The 24,055-nt window shown below is 54.6% G+C and overlaps 4 protein-coding genes across 5 annotated transcripts; 3 read left to right on the top strand and 1 right to left on the bottom strand.

Annotated features, from left to right (window-relative positions):
* The first annotated feature begins 4,357 nt into the window (after positions 1 to 4,357).
* Positions 4,358 to 5,288, top strand: LOC125324615 (histone H5). The gene has a single exon (XM_048300687.1). It carries the CDS (start codon positions 4,538 to 4,540, stop codon positions 5,120 to 5,122), a length of 585 nt encoding a protein of 194 aa, XP_048156644.1. The 5' UTR covers positions 4,358 to 4,537; the 3' UTR covers positions 5,123 to 5,288.
* A 2,091-nt stretch (positions 5,289 to 7,379) lies between these two features.
* Positions 7,380 to 12,059, top strand: GCAT (glycine C-acetyltransferase). Its single transcript, XM_048300679.1, has 9 exons — positions 7,380 to 7,587; positions 7,673 to 7,803; positions 8,422 to 8,523; positions 9,051 to 9,197; positions 9,479 to 9,633; positions 10,144 to 10,226; positions 10,605 to 10,776; positions 11,166 to 11,287; positions 11,690 to 12,059. The coding sequence occupies exons 1-9, from the start codon at positions 7,395 to 7,397 to the stop codon at positions 11,839 to 11,841; spliced, it is 1,257 nt and encodes a 418-aa protein (XP_048156636.1). The 5' UTR covers positions 7,380 to 7,394; the 3' UTR covers positions 11,842 to 12,059.
* A 91-nt stretch (positions 12,060 to 12,150) lies between these two features.
* Positions 12,151 to 22,909, top strand: GALR3 (galanin receptor 3). 2 transcript variants are annotated; one of them, XM_048300682.1, is made up of 3 exons: positions 12,151 to 12,568; positions 17,977 to 18,348; positions 18,918 to 22,909. In XM_048300682.1, the coding sequence occupies exons 2-3, from the start codon at positions 17,999 to 18,001 to the stop codon at positions 19,813 to 19,815; spliced, it is 1,248 nt and encodes a 415-aa protein (XP_048156639.1). In that variant the 5' UTR covers positions 12,151 to 12,568; positions 17,977 to 17,998; the 3' UTR covers positions 19,816 to 22,909. The 2 variants fall into 2 exon arrangements, with proteins under 2 accessions (XP_048156639.1, XP_048156637.1); XM_048300680.1 differs by lacking the exon at positions 12,151 to 12,568 and adding an exon at positions 16,783 to 16,851 and having other exon boundaries at positions 18,918 to 19,815.
* LOC125324614 (noggin-like) lies at positions 14,640 to 16,640 on the bottom strand. The gene has a single exon (XM_048300685.1). The coding sequence runs from the start codon at positions 15,554 to 15,556 to the stop codon at positions 14,792 to 14,794; it is 765 nt and encodes a 254-aa protein (XP_048156642.1). The 5' UTR covers positions 15,557 to 16,640; the 3' UTR covers positions 14,640 to 14,791.
* Positions 22,910 to 24,055: the final 1,146 nt, after the last annotated feature.

The following is a 24,055-nucleotide window of genomic DNA, read 5'->3' on the forward strand; positions in this document are numbered from 1 at the left end:
GAGGGCTGGGATGGCAAGAGGTGAAAGAACAGCTCAGAGCAGCTGTTTTCAGGCTGCAGGGCTTGGTCTTGCCATGGGAATTTATAGGAGCCAAAAAAGAAGGGGAAAAAAGGGTTCAGGGCACAGTGTTGCGGGCCATGTGTGTTTTTTAGAAAAAATAACCACTCAATCAACAGTCTGCATAGTTGTACCTACTCCTGGGGGAGGAAACTCCTGAGAGTGGGGCACTGGGGGCGAGCAAAGGGCAAGCAAGGGGTGAACTGCACACTGCTCTTCGCACAATGCTCAGCACCTGCTCACCTGCCCCTTCCCCAAAGAGTTGGGTATCTTGTGTTTGGGTTGGTTTGTTGGGGCGGTGTTTGTTTTCTTCTGCCTTTCTGATGAGGGCTGCTCAGCCCGATAAATGTGTGGCATAAGCACAGGCAAAATGTGTGTGCCCCTGACATGTGGTGGAGCTGCCCCTCCTTGAGGCTCTGTGGCTGCAGATCAGCCCCTGGCAGGGTAGGCTCATCCCCTCATCCCGGGGTGCTGTGGGACGCCGCCTCCAAAATTGGCACGGCACTAATCAGGCAGAGCCTGTCTCGCCTGCGGCGGGGCGATATGGTCACCCCGTCATCTCCACATCCTTATCTCCTGGGAGCAGGGGAGCCGAGTGGGGAAGAGTGGCCAGAGAGGAAATGACCAAAATGCCCACGGGTGACAGGCGTGATGGCTGGCAGAGCCCAAAAAACATCCCAAAGCGATGGTTGCACCCTGTCCACTTGCTTGCAGCCAGATTGTGGCTGTGACAAACATCCCAGCCTCAAGAACAGGGAAAACCCACAGCTGTACGGCACCATGGCTGTATGGGAGCCAGCACCCCAGCTCACATAAGGAGCTTGCCCTTAAAAACAGCCCATAAATCTTTTAGAACAGTGGTAATCAGTCCAGCAGTCAGAGGCAATGCACCTTTGCCATTTATTTTTGTCATTCAAGCCTGCTCTGCCCCTGGCTATGGCCAAGCTGAGTGGCTTCATGTTGGGCTGACCACACTGCATTGCACACCGGGGACTCAGAGCTGAAGCTCTGATGAGCACAGCTGGAACTTCAGCTAGTTTCCCTGTTTTGCTATTAAAAAAGCACAGAAGCACTTGGATCTGAGTACCACCAAGACCAAGTCCCACTGCTGAGGATTTTGAGTCTCTGAAAAGGAAACTGGGTAAAACGAAGTGTTATCACTGACATTAATTGCCAGAAGTGCCCTGGTGCTCTCAGAGGCCTATGAACAGCTGTCCTGCCCCTACAAGGCAGGGGCTGTTGCCCGAAGGATCACAGTGGACACGGTTTGACCATTTAAGACAAAATCTGCAGCTGGAAATGTGTAAATCCCCATGGGGTCTGGTTGAACTCAGTGCAGGGAGGGAGGAGAAGGTAAACAGGATTACAGAGAGGATTCTTCTGCCAGGCTCTGTCCTCTGGGGTTTGTTGGAGAAGTGGGATTTCCCAATCTCTGCAGACTAATGCCAGACAGGGAAGGCTCAGGAGGCTTGGAGTGGTTGGGTAGCAATTCTTGAGGAGAAAAGTGGGTGTAGGGGGTAACCCACCCCATCCTGGGCATGGTGGCAGGTTCATGTGGCCAGAAATACAGGCATGAACCTAAGATGGCCATGGTGGCATGTGTGGCCCATGGGAATAACTCTTCCTTCTGGGTGAGTCCCTCATGCTGCCTGCAGTGGGGTGCCAAAAGCGCTGGACCCACTTCCCAGAAGCAGCAGGGCTTGCATTGCTTGGCAGCATCTCCATTCCACCTCCAGCCCTGACATCCTGCCAGGGGCTGGAAAATCCTCTCATTCTCTCAGTCCTGACCAGTTGATGTTAAAGATGCATTGTCAAAACAGTGCACGGTTCAAGGGGTGCATTCCAATATCAAGTGGGGTGCTTGGGGGTTTACCTTGACCAGGTTACCCCCAGGTCCAAACCCAGCAGCAGCCGCTGCTGTGACCACCTGTGTGCCTTCCCTCCAGTGAGTTGCCTGGGGGCATGGGATCTTCCCCTTAGACTGACTGGCTAAAATTTAGGGATCTAGTCTATATGAAAGGGCCAGAACCTCCATGCACAGAGGAGAGCGTGTTTGTTTGCCAGCAGCGGCACCCGCCGGAGGAGGCTGAGCAGCCCGGATCAGCTGCAGGAGCTGCCCAGGTGAATGTCTGAGATTAGACCCCTGAGGTGGCCAGAGTTAGGTAAAGCATCTGTCCCTCCCTGCCACCTTTCCCCCCACTGCCTTCGCCTCCCCATCACTGCACTGGATTGATAACTGCTGCCTGGGTTTTAGGGCTGGAGGCTCTGCAGGCAGCCTGTGGCGCTGTGCCAACCCCGGGGGCCAATTCCTAAACCCCCCCTAAACCTCCTGGTCTCCCCTCGGAGCCCGGCATACAGGCAAGCCACTCGTGACGGTTACAAACTTGGATGCAAAGAAAAGCAGATGGGGCCTTATCTCTGTGCCTGGGCTGCCTACGTGCAGGCAGCCAGCGGTTTATTCCCAGATAGGGAAAATGAGAAGTCCTTCAGCCAGTCAAAATGTTGTACAGAGGCCACCAGAGCTCCCTGCCTGTGCTCTCCAGATGGGATGGAAAGCTATGTATTTATTAGGTCTTAAAAAAAAGCAAACCCCAGGGGAGGTGGGAGGGTGGTTATTCCTCTCCACAATTAGGAGCAATTTGCTCCTAATAAAATCAAAATGTTTTCAGGTGCTAAGAACCTTTCCCACTCCCCAAACGGAATAGAGCATGTGAAGAAACTCCATGAGGGAGGAAGGCACAAGGAGATGCCTTTGGTCTTTCCATCTGTGGGAAAGCATCAGGGCCCTGAGTGTCTTCTCCCAGGCCAGGTCCTCACATAATACAGGAGCAGCTATCAAAGGCTTCTATTTAAATGTAGTGATGGGGCAAGGGGGCATGGCTCTAAACTGAAAGAGGGCAAGTTTAGATTAGATATTAGGAAGAAATTCTTTACTGTGAGTGTGATGAGGCACTGGAACAGGTTTCCCAGAGAAGTTGTGGATGCCTTGTCCCTGGAAGTGTCTAAGGCCAGGCTTGATGGGGCCCTGAGCCAGTTGGTCTGGTGGAAAGTGTCCCTGCCCATGGCAGGGAAGTTGGAACTGGATGATCTTTAAAGTCCCTTCCAACCCGAACAATCCTATGATTCTATGGTTCTATTTCTAATTTTTATTATCTTGATTTCTACTTTTTCTGTTATTTCAATTTCTGTATTTATATTTGTATTTATGTATCTATACTGGAGTTTAATGTGTACTTCTGTGTGTCCCTGACTGGTGGTTTTCATGGCCCCAGACACCCAGGGCACACAGAGGTTATTGAGAGGTGCTCACTGTGTATTTTAATGCCACGCTGGAGCACTGGGACGTTTGGTTCTTCTCTGAGCCCAGCATGGCATGTTGGTGGGCACCAGGTGGCTGCCCCCGCATGTTTTTAAAAAACAAGGGGAAAACATCATCTAAATCCTACAGGCAAGATGATGATAGCAGCTATATTTAATCTCCCAGGAACAGCCGACTGCTCACCCAGCAGGGAAAGGATGGCTGATTGCCACTGTGTCCCTGCTCTGTCCCCTCACTAAGAGCTGTGTGTGTCTCCCAAAACAAGGGGACAGCCTGTTATTTGTGACCCCTCGCCATTCACATGCAAGGGCTGAGCTGGTGTTCCTAAAGCACCTGGTGGAGAGCAAAGGGACAGAAGAGGGAGTAGCAGCACTTGGCCATGGGCTATTGCTGCTGAGCTGACTTGTGCCCAGTGCTCCTCCTTTTCTCCTTGCTGCCATCACCAGTGTCTTCTCTAGTGTCCCTTCTTGCCCCCTTAATGTCTTCCACAGCATCTTTCCTCGTCCCCTGATATTTTCCCAGCGTGTCTCTTTGTGTCGTCCCTAAATGTCCCTCCTTAACCCCCTGTGTCCTCCCTAAGTGTCCCTCTCCTCTTGATGCTGCCCTGAGTACCCCTGACATGCCTGTCCCTCTCTTACCGGTGTCCCCAATGTCCCCTCCAGTGTCCTTCCTTGTCCCTACACAATATCCTTCCAAATGCACCTGGCACCTAAGCTGCCCCACTAAATGGCCCCTGCAAGTCCTCGCTCTTCGTTGTCCCCCGCCGGTCCCGCCAGTGTCCCTCCTTGTCCCCACCATGTGTTCCCCCAAATACTCTTATTTATTCCGCAGTGTCCCCCGCACTGTCCCTCCCTGTCCCTCCCGGCGGGTCGGGTCAGGGCGTGGCAGGGGACACGCGGGGACACGGGCGGCGGGTGGCGCGCGCGGGGCAGTCCTCCCCGCGGTCCGCACCGCGGCTTTAAAGGGAGCCCGCGGCGGGCGCGGCCGCAGAGGCACCAGCGGGGGCACCGGCGGCAGAGCGGCACCGGCTCTGCTGCGGCTTCACCCACCCACCGCTCCCTTCCCAGCCTCTCCCCGCCCAGGGGCGAGGGTCCCAGGCCGGGCGGGCCACGCTTCCAGCCGCGAGGGCATAGCGGGGCATCGCGGGACGAAGCACTCGCCATGAGCGACAGCCCGATCCCACTGCCGCCGGCTTCGGCCACCAAGCCCAAGCGGGCCCGGTCAGCGCGGCGGCCGGCAGCCCACCCTGCCTACTCGGACATGATCACGGCAGCCATCCGGGCCGACAAGAGCCGCGGCGGCTCATCCCGGCAGTCCATCCAGAAGTACGTGAAGAGCCACTACAAGGTGGGCCAGAACGCCGACGTCCAGATCAGGCTGGCCATTCGGCGCCTGCTCGCCACCGGAGTCCTCAAGCAGACCAAAGGAGTTGGTGCCTCCGGCTCTTTCCGCCTAGCCAAGGCCAGCAAGGCGAAGAGGTCTCCAGCCAAGAAGAGGAAGAAGGCAACCAGGAGAAGATCCACTTCGCCCCGGAAGCCGGCTAAGTCCAGGAAAGCCAAGTCCCCGGCCAAGAAGCCCAAATCTGCTGCCAGGAAGGCCAGGAAGAAGTCAAGGAGCAGCCCTAAGAAAGCCAAGAAGCCAAAGACTGTTAAGGCCAAGTCCCTGAAGGTATCCAAACCCAAGAAGGCGAAGCGGTCGAAGTCCAGAACCAAGTCCAGTGCCCGGAAGTCGCCCAAGAAGAAGTGAGAAGTCTAGAGGCGTTTTGGTACTCTCCCCATTGGTTCTGTAAATAGCTGTTGCCTTTATTTTTACTCCTTTCCATTGCATTTTATAAAGAATTGATCTACTCCTGAACAGAAATAGCTTAAACAAGGCAGATGATGAATGAAAAAAAAACAATTTTAAAGTGTTACCGGTCTGGGTTTTAATTCTGATGTCTCAGAAATTTCTTGTGTGTGTGTCTGTTGGTTTTATTAATGCTGGGCTGCTTGTTGTGTGTTGGGAGTGATGGTGACTCTGTGTGTCTGTTGGGGTCGTGCAGGATTTCAATTCCTGGTCCTGCCCCAACTCCTGGGGGTTGTGTGTTTGCTGGTGCCGGGCAAAGACATTGGTGGGAAGCCAGAACACATGGCTGCAAAAGCCCTGGCCTTCCCTGGAGGGAGAAAAGGGATCCCTGCTCCCTCATCCGCTGCTGCGGATCCCCACCACGGGGATGAGGTGAGGAATGTTGGGCTGCTGGGTGTGAGGTCCAGCTGGTGCTGGAGATAACCAGGGCTGCCTGCCTGCCTGTGGAGCTGCCTGAGCATGGCTGGGTGGTGGCAGGGACTTTTGGGGCAGGGATGGGATGGAGAAGGTGGAGCGGGGCCAGAGTCTGTCCACCTTGGCTTTCAAGGAGTGGAAGGTGTCCATGAAGTGGGAATTGGGATCACTGTAGGGAGAGAGGACAAACACAGCCATAAGCAGCTTTGCTCCCTAGGGAGGAACATCCTGAGGCAGTGGACAGCTCTGCAGGTGGGCTGGGGTGGACAGCTAGGGCAGGGTGAGGCGGGACTGCAGGCTTGGCCCTGCTGTGACCCGGGGGCTCTGGCTTTGTGCCCAGTGGAGGCTGGCACGACTCCAGAGCCTGCCTGGCCCCTGCCAGAGCCCCTCCCTGGGCTGGGCTGGGCTGGGTGATCCTGACAGCCAGGGCTGGCAGGCAGCCTGTGGGCTGGCCTCGCTGCTCGCCAGGGTCTGAACCTCAGGCAGGGGCTGCCTAATCCCTCTTGGCTAGAGACAGAGAAACTTCTTGATCATCAGGATCCCCAGCTAGCTGGGCCAGGAGTTCCAGAATCCCAGGGGCTCTGGGTGCCCAGTACCCTTGGGCTTGCTGTGCCTAAATGTCATAAGCCCATGGTCCTCACCCTCTCTGATGGCTCCCAAATCCTTCAGCATGTTCTTCCTGAATCACTTGGGCAAATGGTGCCTGAGTCTTTTAGCCATTAAGGATTCCAAACTGTGTACTTCAGGGTACTGAATTCCTTGGTCTGGATGCATCTAATCCCTGTGGGCCCTTGTTCCTAAGACCCTTGGATCAAAGGCTTCCAGAACACCTAGGCTGGAGACCCTGAACACCTTTCAAGAGCCTGGTACCTAATTCCCCTGGAATGAGTGCCACTCTGGCCGCAGAGTTCCCCAGTCAGCTGTAGTAGAGGAAGGAGATGCCTAATCCAGATGGAACAGGTTGCCCAGAGAAGTTGTGGATGCCCTGTCCCTGGAAATACTCCAGCCGAGGTTTGATGGGGCTCTGAGCAACCTGGTCTAGTGGAAGGTGTCCCAGCCCATGACAGGGAGCTTGGAAACAGAAGATTTTAAGGTCCCTTCTAACCCAAACCATTTTATCATTCTGTGACCCTTTGTGTCTAAAGCCACTAAGCCTGTAGTTTGGCCAGAGGTGCTCAAATCCCTTGGGTTTGGGTATTCTAATTGTAACCTGGTAAATACTAAACCTTTCTGTCCAATGGATTATTGGTCACCTCAGCTGGATGTACCCACACAGTACAGCCCCGTGGTTTGTTACCCCAGTGGTGGGCACCTATAAACCACCTAGCTGCAAAGATCCAAGTCACCTGTACTAAGGACCCCAAATCCCTAGGTAGAGGCACCTAATGCTCCCGGGCTTGTTATCCTTAAGGTCCGTGATGCCCTGTTGCTAGGAAATCCCTCAGACCCTAGTACATAACCCCACTGCAGGTCCTATATCCCATAGATGACGTGCCCCCAAAATCCCTCAGACTCCGTATGGCCTGGCTCTGGGGCGCCTAAACCCCTTGGGACAGATCCTCTCCTCCAAGGAAGATGCCGAACGCCTCCTGGAGAAAGTACCCAAGCGCTTCCAGCCGCCGCTACAGCAGCGCCCGCCCCGCCCCGCCCAACGTGGGGCGGTGCCCCGGCGGCCAATGGGCATTGGTCGGTAATTAACCCGTGATTAATTAGGCCGATCGGGCGCTGGAGCCCGCCCCGGGGCGTGCGGATCGCCGGGATGTGGCGGGCGGCGGCGGTGCGGGGCGGCGGGGCCGGCGCCTCCCGGGCCGCGTCGGGAGCGGCGGCGGCGCAGCTGCGGCGGCGGCTGGAGAGCGAGCTGGAGGACATCCGCGGCGCCGGCACCTGGAAGAGCGAGCGCGTCATCTCCTCCCGACAGGGTCCCCACCTCCGCTTGGCGGGCGGCGGCGCCGGTGCGTGCGGGGGGCGGCGGCGAGGAGGGCGCTCGGTGCCTTCCGCCGGTGCCATGCCCCTGCTTCTCTCTCTCTGTTCCCGCAGGGATCATCAACTTCTGCGCCAATAACTACCTGGGGCTCTCCAGCCACCCCGAGGTGATCCGAGCCGCTGTGGAGGCCCTGGAGAAGTTCGGCGCTGGGCTCAGCTCCGTCCGCTTTATCTGCGGTACCCAGGTACCGGGCAGCATCTCCTTCACCGCGGGCCTTTCGCAGGGTGTCCACGCAGACTCCCCTCTCGGCATTCCCACTCGGCATGCGTGCAACAGTGTTAAGTTACACGTGGCCCGGTGAGAAAAAGAGCTTGCCAAGTCCCCACTAGCCAAAGATCTGGAAATATACCAATTTAAACCATTGCAACACCTGAGAGCAGAGAAACTAAACATTCCCCCCCCACCCCCTCGAATTCAGAAAATGAATGTCTTTTTCTCTCTCTTGTGGGTCAAAATTACAGTGAACCTGATTTGAAGTGGCTCCATCAGACCCACCCCGGTTTATCCCTGCTGGAGCCTTTTTTTGAGCCCTGCCTGGTTAAGTGTAAAGAACAAGGAGAGCTTCTCCCATGTACATGGGGAGCTTGGAGTCAGCCTCCCTGCTGAGCTTTTGGCATCCAAACCCATAATTATATTTTAGGGCTGCATTTGCTGAACACAAGTAACTTCTCCCACGCACACACACCTTTTCTGGACAAAACCTGGCCTGTTTCCTCCCCTTGCAAGTCAGCATTTAACAGCAGTGGGCAAGCAAGAACTTGTGCTGCCCCACTGTTGACTCCTGCTCCTCTCTTCTCTTTAGAGCATCCACAAGGACCTGGAGGAGAAGATCGCACGTTTCCACCAGCGGGAAGATGCCATTCTCTATGCCAGCTGCTTTGATGCCAACGCTGGTATCTTTGAGGTTCATAAGGCTTCCCTTGTGCTGTGCATGGAGGAGGGAGGTGACAGTAATGTGGCTGCCATCCCTTCCAGTTGCCCCGCTGTGAGCTCTGTGCACCAGAAAAGGTGGCAGTGACTGGTGGTGAAGAGCCCTGACTTGGGGCCCTTGGACCAGGGAAGCCATACAAGAGCATTTAACCAGCCCTCACCTCCCCTGTCTCTAGCCAGCTGCAGCTCTTGGGGAGGGATCTCATTTCCTCAGAGGTCTGTACTCCCCCTTAAGGTGTAGGTGAGGGGAAGGGGTGATCTCCCAGGCATGTTAGGGAAGGGGGAGGGAGGTTTTGAGCTCAGAAGCCACAAGCAAGAGCTTGGCATAAAGAAATCGGGGGATAAGGTGACTAGGAAGGAAATATAAAGTTCAGCAATGCCAGGAGAGATGTGGCAGCTGGAATCAATCACAACCTTGTTCTCTGTACTGAGAGAGGCTGGGAAATCTTGGTGAGGTGGCATCCAGAGCAAAGGATGATCCTTTCTGTTTGGCACGGCCAGGCCCTGCTGACCCCAGAGGATGCAGTGCTGTCGGATGAGCTGAACCACGCTTCCATCATTGATGGGATCCGCCTGTGCAAGGCCAACAAGTACCGCTACAAGCACATGGACATGCAGGACCTGGAGGCCAAGCTGAAGGAAGCGCAGGTATGGAGGGCTGCTCCCACCCCAACACCAGGGCATTGCTTAGCTGTGCTGCCTGTGCAGTAGCCAGTGCTGGAGGGTGAGCTCTGCCTTCTCCCATGCAATAGGCATTGTTTTTGCCAGCAGGCACAGGTAGGCATGGATAGGCAAGGAGGCAAAGCAGCTAGTTGTGATGGAAATACCCCCATCTCAGTTAGATACATCCTCTCCATTAAGAGTATGTCCCTTTGCCAGCCCCTCAGGGCGACAACTTCACCCCTGGGATGCCTTTTTCCCTGCAACAGAAGCATCGATTGCGACTAGTGGCCACTGATGGTGCCTTCTCCATGGACGGTGACATCGCCCCCCTGAGGGAAATCTGCCAGCTTGCCCAGAAGTATGATGCCCTGGTCTTCATTGATGAATGCCATGCCACAGGATTCCTGGGACCCAATGGGCGGTAAGTGACTGCTTCAACCCTGTTTCTTCCTCCTACCCTGACTACTTCTGAAGCAAGGCCAAAGGTGCTGATGGCCGATGTGTTTTTGTGTGGGGACTCCTTGAAGGCTTTGCACCTCACCTTTGGACTGAAAGGAGATACTTTAGCAGTGATTCATCCCAAAGTGACAGCTGTTCCTCAGTGTGTAATGGATGGTATGACCATCTCATCTGCCTCTCCTGGCAGGTGCGTTGTTTGGACTATCAAACTTCTGTGTGGGAAGTTTGAGCACTCTCCCATCTGTAAGGGATGAAGGACCCATGCTCTTACTTTGTGAGGTCCCAGCTTAGGCTTTCTGCAGGAGGGGAAGGTCAACACTTGGGTTGAACTATCTCAAGGGGCTGTACCTCCTTGTCTAGAAGGAGGGATGCCAGAGAGCTAGCTGACGTTGCTTTGTTTCCCTTGAGGTATCCGGCAGCTTTCCTCGTGTGTGCTGGCACAGCTGATAATGTGACATTCCTTTTTCTACAGGGGTACTGATGAGCTCCTGGGAGTGATGGACAAAGTCACCATCATCAATTCCACCCTTGGAAAAGCTCTTGGAGGAGCTGCAGGTGAAGGCATTTTCCTGTCCAGGGTCCTGCATGCCCTAAAGAGCTCTACAGCATCACTCTTATGTTTCCTTCCTCTGCCTAATGATAGAGTAACAGATGCATGTTATCCTCTTCCACTGGTGGCATGAGGCTTGGTTTGTGATGTTGCTGCAGGATTAAGGGAGATCCTGCCATGTGCTCCTTACACCTTCATCTTTCTCATGCATTTGCCTTTGGGATCAAGGTGGAAACTCTTGGTCAAAAGCATCAGCTGTGATTTTTAGACCTGGTTTGTACCTAAATTCCTGCTATAGGTGTCAGGTTGGCTTTATCAAGGAGCCCCACTCTAAACAGGTCACCCTGGGGTGCCCAGTCCAATTCTCTCTCCTCCATCTGCAGGTGGGTACACAACGGGTCCCAAACCCCTCATCGATTTGCTCCGCCAGCGTTCCCGCCCATACCTCTTCTCCAACAGCTTGCCCCCTGCCGTGGTGGGCTGTGCATCCAAGGCCCTGGACCTGCTCATGGAGAGCAATGCCATTGCACAGTCTATGGCTGCCAAAACCCAACGGTGAGGGGGCCATGTTGGGGTGGGAGGAGGGGCAGCTTTGTTAGGAATGAGTTGTCTGTGATTTATTCACCGTCACCCCCCGGATTTGCAAGTCAGAGCTCAGGGGAAACTGCAGGATGTGCCTGTCTGTGTCAGACAGATGTTTCACATCTGGATGCTCTGTGAGCTGGGGCACATCTGCCCCTCAAGGATCTGCAGTCCCATTTTGCTGAGCAGGACACGGTGGAGGTCACTCCAAGAGGAGAGATCTCTTCCCTGCACAGAAGATAAACAGTGGAGCAAACCTTACCCAGTTCTCAGTGGTCAGGGCTCCCAGGGGAAAGAAAGGCAGTGGTCTCCAAGGACAGGGTTGATGAGGTTTTTACTCATCCTGTTGTTCCCTTCACCAGGTTCAGAACTAAGATGACAGCAGCTGGCTTCACCATCTCAGGGAAAGACCACCCCATCTGTCCGGTCATGCTGGGGGATGCTCGGCTGGCATCAGTGATGGCAGAGGACATGCTCAACAGAGGTGATCTGGGGAGGGGGCTCAGCATGCAGACACATTCCCTGAGGGAAGGGACAGTTGGTGGTGGTGCCACCGTAAGCCCTCCTCCAGAGGATGTTCCTGAATGAAATCCAGTACTTCTCCACCCTCCAGCTGCAAATATCCTCATGGTCTCCCCCAGATGTTGCTGGCTTCACCTTCTTTCTCTTTTAGGGAGGGGATTTACATTAATGCTCTTGTCCTGCCATGCTGGACTCCATCCCCATTGCTAGCCCTAAATCTCATTTCCATGCTTGGGAGCAGATGGCACTTGAAAACCCTGAAGCCTGGAAGTGGTTATTGGGAGGGGAACCTTTCTATCACCCAGTACACCTCAGCCTGCCTCCGTCCCAGCCAGCTCTGACTCTGCCTGTGTTCCCTCCCCAGGCATTTATGTCATTGGCTTCAGCTACCCCGTGGTCCCCAAGGGGAAGGCCCGCATTCGGGTCCAGATCTCTGCCGTGCACAGTGACGAGGACATCGACCGCTGCGTGGAAGCCTTCACCGAGGTGGGACGGAAGCACGGAGCACTGCCTTGAGGGGCCAGAAAACACCTCCTCAGCACCATCCCTGCCCACAACCAAGTGCCTCTGATGGGGAAAAAGGCTTGAGCAGCACACTGCCAGAAGTAGGACCATTCCTCAAGGCATCACAGCCTGCATCCCATGAATCAGCCAGTTGGCTGTTGCAGTGTGCTGGCAGTAGCACTGGCAACCAGCACTTAAAAGTGTCATTAAAGGTGTCCTGCAGCACAGCAGATATTTGTCTGCCTCCTATTTCCTCATCCAGGAGCTGCACCCCATCCCCGTCCTCTCATGCTGTGACCAGACACTCTGCTATGCCTTCCCTGAAGCCTCAGGCCAGATGCTGAAGCGCTGCAATTCCTGCTGTCTCCTGATGGAAATACAGCGTTGCTGATGTGCCTGAGGTTTTCTGCTTCTTCTCTGCTGTCCTGTGGGTGCAGCAGCATCACCCTGGCAGATCTGACTGCTGCAATTCCCCACTGACGCAGGGGTGTTTTCCAGGCGCTTTGCAACCTGTGCCACTGGCAGCTGGTTAGGGAAAGAGGACATGGGCCAGCCAAAGCTCCAGTGGTCCTTTCTCTCCTTCTCACTCTCAGGTGTTAGACGTGAGGCTTGCTTGGACCCTGGCTACAAGGCTTTGCCAATTGCTTCAGTGGTCCCAGACCTGCCCTGGGAAAGACATCTTGCCCCAGAGAGGCCATCAGGCAGCATGCAAGCTGACGTGGCAGAGGCCAGCAGCATGGTGAGAGGATCTGCATCTGACAGAGGCCTAGGCCAGGGGCAGAGCAGAAACCTTTAATTTTCTTCCACGTGGCAGGAATCTGTGGATTTGTTCCTCCAAGCTGTGCTGGTGTAGCATTTCAGCATTCAAGCAGGCGCAAGTGGGACCTGGGCATCCCTTAGGATTGCTTTGTTTGCATCAGTTTCACTCCAGATCAGAATCTGTGTGTCCTGCCAGCTGCCCCTGTGCTGAGTGTGCTGCAGTCAGGGGCAGATTCCAGCTGAAATGGAGTGTGCTGTGCCTGGGTGCTGGAGCACTGGGTCACTTCAGCAAAGACCTGCTCTGAAGTCACTACGTGTCGCTAGGCAGTCAGGGAGCAAACTACAGAGCAGTAATGTCTGACCTGAACCAGAGCAACTGCAGAAGAATATAGGTGTTAATCCAGGATTGCAGGGCTTTACAAGGATGCAGAGGACAGAGGAGAAACACGTTCTATAGGTTCTACAGGACTGCAACCAAACCCTGTTAGAACAGCTGGTAGTGTAACTGTGTGCTGATTTTGTTTAGTTTTCCATCTCCACAGGCCCTGAGCTCAGCCTGCTGATAAACTATGATATGGAGTTCACTTTCTGTGGCACCAGGCCCTTGCAGTGCTGCAAACCTTTTTCAACAGGGCAGTGTTTTGGCATGGGGAATGTAGTGGGGAAGGCAGGAGGATTGCTCTCAGGCCCCTCATGCAACCTGGAAGAGATGAAAGTTCAGCCAGATGGGCTCGGCTATAGGGAGGTTGAGACCCGAAACTGAATCACTGCTGGTCTGAGCCCAGTGCATGTGCACCCCGTGCTCCCCCTGCCTGCACACCTCCACTGCACACCTGTACCACACTCCCTCACATTTCTGTCCTGCTGGTCCCCCGCCCTGGTCTGCCTCTGCTCCATTCAGGGACAGACAACCCAAGCAGTTTAACCCTGCTCCAGCTTTCACGTCCTCCTCACTGGGAGAGCAGCCCCACAGATGTCCCACTGCTCAGCTGCAGGCCAGAGCAGCAGCAGCCTTCCTCCTGTGATGCTCACAACTGGTTTTGCATGCACATGTGGGCTCTCCCTTCTGCTCCTCTTCTCACCAGGTGCATTGACCTCCCTCTCCCTCGGCAGCTGACTCCCTGTACTCTGCCTGCTTCAAGGCCAAGCTCAGCAGCAGACTGTGGAGCTGTCTGGGGAACAGCCTGGGGAGTGCTGGAGCCCCGGGAAGGCAGAAGGGTCAGACAATGGCACGCTGGAAATGAATAATGCAGTGCCCATTGACTCGTAGGCATCATGTTAATATTGAATTCCCAGGCAAATCCTCCCACTCTATTGCTTCAAGGCCTTCCAGCCTAGGTCTGATCTACAGCTCTAGGCAGCTTTTAGCCCAGAAAGCAGAGGATGTTTTGCAGAGTGGAATGTAGAGGCAGATGCCACTTTTTGAGGATGCAGTTCCCACCCTGGGCTCCCTGGCCTACCCCATAACCCTGTGTGCTGCCCTGGCAATCCTGGGTCTGGAGCTGTCACCCTTTGCACTGTGGGATAGGTGGGGGATCCATGTATTTCACCCAGTTTACCTCAAAGTAGGGGACTATCCTATCCCATTCCATTTTTATACACACCTAGCCTCACAAATGCTTCCAAGCCCTGGGTCCTGGCCCACACCCCACTTCTTCTACCCTCACTAAGCTGCCTTGTTGCACTCCCAAACCTGCCCCGCTGCCCACCAATTCACCCCAGCCTCTCTCCACGTTGCTGTTTCCACCCTGAGCAGTGGCCCACCTCTCTCTACCCTTTCTCTGCTGGAATTCCCTTGCCCTGGCTCCCTGCCTGCAGCCCCACCCAGGCAGGCAGGGATGCCCCAGCTTGGACTGAGCCAGCTGGGGCTGATGCAAACGGGGTCTGAACCTGCTGTTCAGTGCCATAATTTTCCCATCCCTAATCCTTTACTGGAGATAAATGCTGCACAAGGGCCTCCGCTGGTCCTAATGCCTCACGGCACTGGTGGGTGAGGGGTGAAGCAGCTGCACTCCCCACCCAGGGGTTTCGGCGAGACAGAGCAATGACCACAGCCATCCCCACTTCCTTTCTGGAGGTTTATTTCTGTTTAGGGGATTTCCCCCCAGCTCCGAGGGTGAACCCGGCAGCCGTTTGCCTTCTCGGGCCTTCTGGCTGCAAGAACAGGCACTGGGGGGTCCCTCCGTAGCCCCCCGCAGCCCCTTCAGTGGCAGGAGCACTTGCAGGCGGCCACGACGGGGTAGGGGATCTGCCGCCAGGCGCAGTTTGGGGGGCCGGGGTGCTGCGGGGTCCAGCAGTGCCAGGCCAGCAGCTTGATGCGAGTGAGCTGTGCGGGGCGGCAGCTCATGCCGGGGGGCCAGGAGCAGCCGGGGGGGCCGCTCTCGCACGTGGTGTGGCGCACCCAGCGCGGCCAGAAGATGGGTCCCAGGTCGACCCAGGCGGAGGTGAGGCGGCAGGAGGCCCGTTCCACCAGCCACTGCCGCAGGCGGCGGGCCAGGACCCCCGGTAGCTGCGGGGGCAGCTCGGGGGCGGCGGGCAGCAGGATGGGCAGCTCCAGCCCCTCCACCTCTCGCCACAGCTTGCGGTGATATCGCCCCGCACCCTCGGCCAGGTCCCTGCTCATGGACTCCAGATTCTCCTCGGGGATGCTGCCGTTGCGACCGCAGGGCTCCTCGGTCGCCATCCAGAAGGGGTCGAAGGCCGAGCCCAGGAGCCGGCGCAGCCGCCCGGGGCGCAGGTGCCGGGGCTTGGGGGAGTAGCGATAATCCTCGGGGGAGAGGGACAGGCTGTAGGGCCGCACCGGGGCCGAGGGGTGACCGCGCAGCAGGTGGGCGGTGGGGTCAGCGGTGCTGGACGGTGGCAGCAGCGGCTCCCGGGGCTCCTCCAGAGACGGCGGTGGGCCTGGGATGGCCGGTGGTGGCAGCAGGCACAGGAGGAGGAGGAGGCAGCTGCGGTGTGGTCCCTCCATGGCAAGCAGCACTGTGGCAGGCTGTGCCCGGCTGCAGACTTGCACTCCGCCGCATCCCCTGGGTTATCACTGCGTCCCGAGGCACGGCCTTCCCCTTTTCCCTGGTTACAGCGGCTGATAGGGAGCTGGCGGGGACACCTCGCTCCTTCCCACCAGAGGGGCAAGTGGTGGGGAGAAGCTGCATGGTCCCTCCTGCCAGGCCGAGGGTTGCCACTGAGCCAGTGGGGATATTGGGGCTGCTGTGGAGGGGAAGGGGCCAGCGCCTCCTTCTCCACATCCTGCTCCATCCTTGGAAGAGGTAGCCATGACTTTCCCAGTGAAGGGAAGCTGGTGGCCTTTGAGTCTTGCTGAGAAAGGATCATCAAGCTGCAGGCGGTCTTAGTGCACCTGGAAGTCCTCAGGGCACAGCTCCTGTCACCAGGATGGACATGGCAGCAGAGTGGCAGGGCAGGAGGGCTGTGTGGGTCACTGTCCTCTCCTGGCACATCAGCCAGCACCCATGCTGTCTCAGGCAGCTGTGATGGAGCTGCACCTCTGGAGGTGGCCATCCTGGAGGTCTTGTCCTCCCTCCCACACTGCAGTACTGGTGGAGTGCAGACCAGGACTGGATGAAATCTGAAACCTGCTTTCTCCTCCTTCCCTAGGTCAGATGTTGTGGGAGAGGCTCGATCTGCTCAGTGCTGTGTTAGTAACAATTAATAATAGCTAGCAACAGCAATTAATTGCTCATCTTCCACAGGGATTAGGGCCCTATCCCAAGGACAGGGCAGGGACAAGGCTCACAGTGGTGGGATATTTATATTCTCCGGAGGTGTTGGACAACACATTCTGAACACCCGGCATCGAGAGGTGGCTGCTGAGGTCCAAGGGACCCTTCTCCCCCCCATCCCCCCTCTTCCACCAGAGAGTAGTGAGCTTTCTCTCTGCCACCTCCTTCTCAGCAGGAGGAGCAGGGAGCAGCTGAGCCTGCGGGAAAGCTGGGCAGAGAGGAGTTAACTCCAAACCCAACCTCAGGGAGAGGGGAAAAAAAAACCAGAGATCTATGGATCAGCAGCAAGAGCAGAGGGAGGGAAAAGGGGGAGTCAGAGAGAGAGGAGAGGAGCTCTGGAAGGAGGGAGAGCAGAGCTGGTGGCAGGCAGGGGGAGGCAGCGGAGCACCGGGCAGGAGTGACTGGGATGGCTGAGCTGCCCAGATAAACTCTTCAGTGCTCTGCATCCTCCTGCTACCACTGCGTGGGCTGGGCTAGACGTCTCCCCCCAAGCGAGTTGCAAAGCTGCAGGCACTTCCTCAAAAAGGTGAGTGCTGGCTTCCTCTGCTTCAGTGGGGAGATCCCATGGGGCCAGATGGATAAACTGGAGGGTAGCTATCAGTAGGACAGAGGGGACCAAAGACACAGAAAGGCAGGGAACAATCTCTTGGTGTGATACACAAATAAGCTGGGAAGCAGAAGTGGCATGAGCTGAGGGATGGGGGAGCATGGAGTGAAGGAGCTTGCATGACCCAAAACCAAGTTAATTGCTTGTCAACAGTAGCCAGATAACAGCTTTTTTCTTCTCTGTTATTGCTCAGAGAAGGACAATTTGTTCTAATGATAGCACAACAAGGGGAAGGCTTATTCAGAGATAGGCTGTTGGTGTTCCCTGCCTGAGCACAGTGTTACTCGGGGCTGGAGGAAGTTTTGCAGCAAATCACAATACCTTAAGCTGTGGTAATAACAGCCTCATTCACGATGATCGTCATGTTGTATTTCAGGTGGCTTCAGGGTCTCCTCCCCATCCTCACCTACCTGCCACCACCCAGCCCTTGACCACCTCTCTGCTTCAGGAAAAGGTGCCCTTAGTTGCCTCTCCTCTGTGGAGCATAACTACTGCACAGGGAGCAGGGAGCAGCCAGCTCCAGGGTGGAGGTGGTCCCAGCTTAAGGAGTTCCCTTGGGGTAGGAATGTGTTGGGGTGCTGCTGCTGCTGTGGGGTGTGATCCAGGCATCCCTGCTGTCAGAGGTGGCACAGCCCTGGGCTCAGTGTGCTGGGACCACTTGCAGCCCATGGGAGCCCCCTTCCCCATGGTCTCATGGCCAAACCGTGTTGAACAGTAGCCAGGGTTTAGACTTGCTTAAACAGGGATTTAGCAGCTTTGAGAATGCAGGAGGAATGTTGGGAAGGCCAGGTGGCAGGGCAGGGGGAAACCTTCAGGGTGCTGGGAGTACAGGAGGTGTTCTGATAGGAATGTGGATCCAGGCAGGAGAAAGAGGCTTCAGATGTGGACTGACTGACCCCAACAGCATTCTTGCCAGCAATGTCATGAGGGTCTCAGTGGCATCATTTAAGCAGCTGGTTGGGATTGGCATCTCTGGGAGAAATGTGGGTGTCAAAGGCTGGGGTCAGGCACCTTGGGGCCTATTATCCCTTTCTCCCCATGCAGGTCCCTGCAGTCTGACAGGAAGATGCCGGGGGGATTGAATGTCTCTTCTGACAGCCCGGAGTTACGAGCAGCAGGGATTATTGTGCCTGTCATCTTCTCCCTCATCTTCCTCATGGGTACTGTGGGGAATGGGCTGGTGCTGGCTGTGCTGCTATGGAATGGCCAAGTCAAGTACTCCACCACCAACCTCTTCATCCTCAACCTGGCTGTGGCCGACCTGTGCTTCATCATCTGCTGTGTCCCTTTCCAGGCCACCATTTACACCCTGGATGGGTGGCTCTTCGGGGCCTTTGCCTGCAAGGCTGTGCATTTCCTGATCTACCTCACCATGTATGCCAGCAGCTTTACCCTGGCTGCTGTCTCTGTTGACAGGTAAGTGTCCCCTTCCCTTTGAGCTCTGCAGCTCAGGGACACTCTGTTTGCCACTCTTGAGCTAAGGGTGGGAGAAAGGCCACTCCTTGTCCTCTTGGTGTCCTGTAAGAAGCAGGTCGGGTCTCCCCAGAGGTAGGGCCAGCAGAGCCAGCCTCCCCAGCTCCCCATGCCCTCTCCCTCCAGCAAGCCAAGCTCTCAGCCTAATTACCCAATGCTCACTTGGGAAGGAGGAAAGTCCACCAAGTGTAACCAAGAACAGCAAAACCCCCAGGGCAGCAACACAACTCAGAAGAAATCCTTCTCTTACCTGGTTCAAGGTTCAACAGATACACTGCTTGCCCTTCCTGAGCTAGCACAGCAGAGTGGATGATAGAGATCCCAGACCCTCTGTTGGGATGACCCTGATATTTTTGTGAATTCTGTAACCCTCACTCCCAAAAAGTTTGGGAGGGAAGAGATGGGTGGCTGCATGGGAAGGGGTGCACAGATGGCAGCTCCACAGGGCAGGAGAAGTAGCTCATCTCACTCATGTTGTGTTGTGCTCTCTTTGTCTTTCCCCTCCTTGCCAGGTACTTGGCCATTCGCTACCCACTGAAGTCCCGGGATCTCCGCACATCCCGAAATGCAGGAGTGGCCATTGTGGTAATCTGGTCACTGTCACTGCTCTTCGCAGGGCCTTACCTCAGTTACTACCAGATAATCCATTACCACGGTGTGCCCATCTGTGTCCCCATCTGGGAGGACCAGCACCGAAAGGTTCTGGACATCGTCACGTTTGTGTTTGGATACCTGCTGCCCGTGACCGTGGTGAGCCTGGCATACACTAGGACCATCAAGTTCTTGTGGACCTCTGTAGACCCCATAGAAAGAATCTCAGAGTCTCGGAAAGCCAAGCGTAAGGTCACCAAGATGATTGTCACTGTGGCCATCCTGTTCTGCCTCTGCTGGTTGCCCCACCACCTGGTCATCCTCTGCTTCTGGTTTGGCCACTTTCCCTTCAACCGGGCCACATACGCTTTCCGCCTGGCTTCCCACTGCCTTTCCTACACCAACTCCTGCCTCAACCCCATTGTCTATGCCCTCATCTCCAAGCATTTCCGCAAGCGTTTCAAGCAGGTCTTCACCTGCCTCTTCTTCCAGAACAAGATCAGGAAGAGGAAGAAGAAGAGAGTTGGAAGGAAATTCCATATGGTCAATGTGGAAAGAGGTTTCGCGAACAGGACGGGAGCTTTCTATGGAGGCAACAGTGAGGTGACCCAAGTCTCAGAGGAGAACACCAGGAAGAGGGACCTTGAAGGTGCCACTTGTGCCAGAGCATGGACTCGGCAGGTACAAGATGCCGTGGTCTCTGTTCAGAAGGAGCTGCTGGAGGAGGGAAGTTTGGCAACAGCTGGCCATTCCCTAGACATGACCCCTCTAAGGGGAACTGTAGGAGAAGACCAAGAAGAAGCCCTAGAAAAGGGCTAGAGAGGCAAGAAAGAAGTCTCCATTTGCATCACATTTTCTGACCACGTCACAGGGGTTTCACTTTCCTCCAGGATCATCACGCCCACACCTTATCCCCACTGAGATGGTTTTATGTTGGCAGTGAGAGATGAGCTCACTCATTCAGACCCATTAAACTGAATTCAAGTCCCCCAGAACTCCTCAACCACCTTCTCCACAATCCTGTAGCCATGTCTGAGACCTGCCGTCATCCCAGCTCAATATTCACGGTAAACTTCAAGTGACTGCAACAGCCCTCCTTTTTCTTAATTATGTATGGCGTTTAATTAGTGCTGTGTGAATCCTGAATATGTAACTCTTAATGTGAGGCAGATCTGCACCTATGATTTCTTAAGAGACGGTGAAAGATGGGAAGCTCAGCAAAAAGTGTTCAGGCAAAGCTGTGACATTGTGGGACACCCAGACTTCCACACTGAAGCTGGGAAACAATTACAGGTTCTCATGGCACCAGTAGGTGTCCTGAGCCCTGCATGGGCTACAAAATCCTCTGGTGTCCTCACTTGTCCCCAGGCACGGTGCTGGAAGTTGTGTCAAAAGTAAAGGGGTTTTGGCCCCAGCCAGTGCTGTAGGCATTGTACCGTGGGGCTGGGTGACATCAGGCAGCTTGCAGAGCTGTGATGTGCATGAGCAGAGCCGTGATCTCCCCCTTATTTCTCTTCTTTTTCTGTTCCCTACTTCTGTTTGTGTAAATCTTTCCCTATTGCTTTGTCCTGCCCACTCTTAATTCCCAGGTGACGTGGCATTTCTAACGCTCACTGAAGCTGTTGTATGCCTTGCTAGAGCTCAGCTCCAAGGATATCCCTTTTTTTGTGCAGAAGCCAACTGAAGAGGAAGGCCAACTGCGCTAGGAATTACTTTCTTTTTCCATTCAAGTGCTTGATGCTGCTTTCTGCACTTTGAGCCTCCCTTGCCTCTATTTTCTGATTTTTCCACCTCTCTCCTTTCATGGTGGCTGCCACTCCTCTACAGCAGATGTCTTTCAGAAACGTGTCCAGTGTGCCTTACCCACCTTCCTGGGAACAGCGAGTTCTGCAACCACCCTTGGCACATGATGCCATAGCTGGTGGCCAGCTCTCATGGCCTCATCATTTCTACAGGTGAAGACTCACTCCACAGCCCAAAGCATTGAAGGGAGAAGGGAACAGCAGTCAGGAACAATGATGTGGTACAGCTGGACGCTGCCTGTTCTTGCCCAGATGCAGCTGGGCTGTTTCTCACCCCTGATCCTGCTCCTCCTGGTCCCAGCTTGCAAAAGGAGCAGATCAGATCAGAACTGACTGCTGCACATTGGGGTGAAGCCTAAATGAAACAGGACAGAGAGGACAGGGAAGATCTTGGGGAAAAGGTGCATTTAGCATGACAAGTGGCTGCAAGCCCTGGGTCCCTTCGCTAAGCTCTGCCTGGTGCTAAGCCCTGATTTTGGGGAGCACATGAGCAGGAAGGGTAGGCACTGATCCTGGGTTGGGAAGGCTCTGGAGCCAGAAGGGAATTCCTGTCTATCCGGTAACAGTGTACATGCTCCAACTGGTTTCTCAGCTCAAAAGCAGAGGTGAAGCAAAGATGTCACATCCTTGATACAGAGTCAGGTTTAATTAAAGCTGAAGGAGCTTGATTGCTGCTTTCCACGCAGCCTTCCCTCCAGACTAATTGGCATTCTGCAGTCTCTGCTCCCAACCTCTTGCCTTAACTAATTACTCTTTTCTCTTATTTTCTATCCTACTTTTTATTACTCAGGCTGACAAGCTCATCTTTAACCCTGCAGGGGCTGGTTTGCCACATCAGTAGAGTGCTGCTGTTCCAAGATCTGGAACAGGATAAATGAAACCGGAGAGGTGTGAGCAGGTCAGGGCTTTGCATCTAGTGGTCAGCACCAGCCCTTCTCTGTGGAGTGACTTAGTCCTGCCAACTGTGTGCTGGTTCTGGTGTCTGGCATCTCCCTGACATGTGTGACATGAGTCTGACACCACTGGGAGGTGTCAGACCCAGGTGCCAAGAAGCTCATCCTGCTTATGACCCTGTGTGTACATCTGGCAGCCCTGGGAAGGGAATTCTGGTTATTTCCTTTTGGGTTTAGCTGCTGGCTCCTAATCCATGAGCAGCCGTAACAGGTTGCCAGCTTATTATTTTAACTCTTCCAATAACCATGTGCTCTCCTCCCCTCTAAGAGATTTCATTAAAAAAGCCCAGAGGAACGTTGTTTCCCACACCTCCTTTATCATCTTCTTAATCAAAACTTGCTGATTCCTCCACCTAGTCGCCCCACGGGCCCTGGCCTGCACGGGGCTGCTCCCCCAGGCTGGCCAGGCACAATGCATGAAGAAGGCATCTTTCTGTAAGTACCTTTCTGTGATGGAAGAGATCTTTGCTCACAGAGTGAGCAAAGGAAGCAGGTGAAAGGGTGGGAAATTTGCCAAAGATGTTTCATGGGGCTTCCTTAGCAGCGCAGATAATTGCCGTGCTGGTTTTGGAATCTGCTAGAAAGGCAAAGGTGGAGGAAGTAAACGAGTTCACTGTTGGAGATTAATTATTTCAGCTGCTGAAGAGCTGAACAAATTCTCGATGTTCACACACCTTGCAGTGTGCGCTTTGCATTCGATTGTGTGGGTGAAGTGGCTGCTCCAGAGAAAGGTCATTTGCTTAGTAACATCCATGCAGCTTTGCTGGGAGGCCTTGTCAGGGCTGTTGCTTCTCTGTGGGTCCTCTGTGAGACACAAGCAGGTTCTCAGCTCTTTTCTTATTTGAGCCAGATCCTCAGTCTGGCTGGTTTTGATTGCATCTTACAGCACAGCAGCTGCTGCAGAGCTAGGGAGGTTGCTACTGGGTTCAATGGCTGGGAATTCAGCATATCACATGCTCTGAATTAGAAGGGGAAACAAAGTGTATTTGGAGGTCAAGCAGTGGTGAGAGGGAAGCAAAGCCTAAAGTCCCAGTTGATATCGTGGCCCTGAGAACAGGGATGAATCATTGCTCAGGAAGGGATCTGGGGGGTGCATTTGATGGTGTAGCACAAAGAAAATGAGGAGGTTGGACTGATTTTAATAGCAAAATAAATAGCAGAGGGAAACATGTGCTGTTGTTTCCATTCTCCATTACTGCAGCATACACCTCTGGGAGACGCAGAAAACTGCCACCAACCTCACGGGTTGTGCAGGGAAATCTGTGGCACAGGGTGCAAGGACAGAGAAAAACTGCTGGGAAAAGCTGAAGTCTCCAGGCCAGAAGCAGGAAGAAAACCAAGCAGTGCCAGTCAACAGCTCTCAGCACAGTGTGAAGCCATGTTTCCTTCTCCCCTGGAAGAGCTTCTTTCCTGCCCCTGCACCTAACTCTCATTCTGGATACAGCTGCTGAGCACGACAGGATAGTTAAGGCTCTGGTATGACTGGCTGACGCAAGGAAACCTAAAACTTTTCTCCATCCAGTGTCAAACACATGATATGGCTCAGGGCAGCCCACAGCTTCAAGGCCTGAGGCAGGAAAGCAGAACTGACTGCAGTGATTCATAGAATACAACTCCTACCTGATACATTTTATCCCCACTGAAAACCAGACACGCTTTTCTCTTTCTTACCTGGTGTTACTGCCAAAGCAGTGGCAAAACTTCCTATAACCATTTGGTTTTTTATTGCCTCTCCTCCCACGGAGGGAGCAGTGCTGCAAAAGAAACAAGACAATTGCTCCTGGCTGGCTGCAGCACCCCCACCTTTCCCCTCTGTCAGGAGCTGTTAAGAAAAAACCCAGCGCCAGGGAAGACAAAGGCCTGAAGAGCTGTGGACAACATCACGTGTGCCAAGGCTAAAAGCCACACTCTGAGTCTCAGCTAGATGTGTTCCTGGGTTTGAGGTAAGCTTCTAAGAGGTGTCCACTTAGAGACAACATGAGCAACCGAAGTAACTGCAGGGATAAAGAGCATTTCAGTCACCTGCTCTTCAGGCACCTTAATGGTCTCCTCAGCAACAAGGCTGCTGAGGGGGGAAGTGCTGGCAGCTGAGTGTATGTGGACATCAAGACTGGGCTGTAAAGACAGGAAGAAACAATTTCAGTAAAGAGTGGGCATGAAGGTCACCTGCTCCTCACATAGGGGCCATGCTGGAAGTTCTCTGCCCTGCCCAGATGTCCTTCCCCAACCCGTCATCCTTTTACTGTCTCTTCACAGCACAGCCATTTTATCCAGCATGGGGCAAGGCATGACTTCTGCCACTGG

The sequence above is a fragment of the Corvus hawaiiensis genome, chromosome 4 (genome assembly GCF_020740725.1).
Source record: "Corvus hawaiiensis isolate bCorHaw1 chromosome 4, bCorHaw1.pri.cur, whole genome shotgun sequence".
Taxonomy (NCBI): Eukaryota; Metazoa; Chordata; class Aves; order Passeriformes; family Corvidae; genus Corvus; species Corvus hawaiiensis.

What these genes read in the sequence shown, in the direction of transcription:
- GALR3 (XM_048300682.1), top strand. Translation starts at nt 17,999, where the DNA reads ATGCCGGGGGGATTGAATGTCTCTTCTGACAGCCCGGAGTTACGAGCA. An exon ending in GCTGCTGTCTCTGTTGACAG is followed by an intron (nt 18,349 to 18,917) that starts GTAAGTGTCCCC and finishes CCTCCTTGCCAG; the next exon opens with GTACTTGGCCATTCGCTACC.
- LOC125324615 (XM_048300687.1), top strand. Translation starts at nt 4,538, where the DNA reads ATGAGCGACAGCCCGATCCCACTGCCGCCGGCTTCGGCCACCAAGCCC.
- GCAT (XM_048300679.1), top strand. Translation starts at nt 7,395, where the DNA reads ATGTGGCGGGCGGCGGCGGTGCGGGGCGGCGGGGCCGGCGCCTCCCGG. An exon ending in CCAACGCTGGTATCTTTGAG is followed by an intron (nt 8,524 to 9,050) that starts GTTCATAAGGCT and finishes TGGCACGGCCAG; the next exon opens with GCCCTGCTGACCCCAGAGGA. An exon ending in CCAAGCTGAAGGAAGCGCAG is followed by an intron (nt 9,198 to 9,478) that starts GTATGGAGGGCT and finishes TCCCTGCAACAG; the next exon opens with AAGCATCGATTGCGACTAGT.
- LOC125324614 (XM_048300685.1), bottom strand. Translation starts at nt 15,556, where the DNA reads ATGGAGGGACCACACCGCAGCTGCCTCCTCCTCCTCCTGTGCCTGCTG.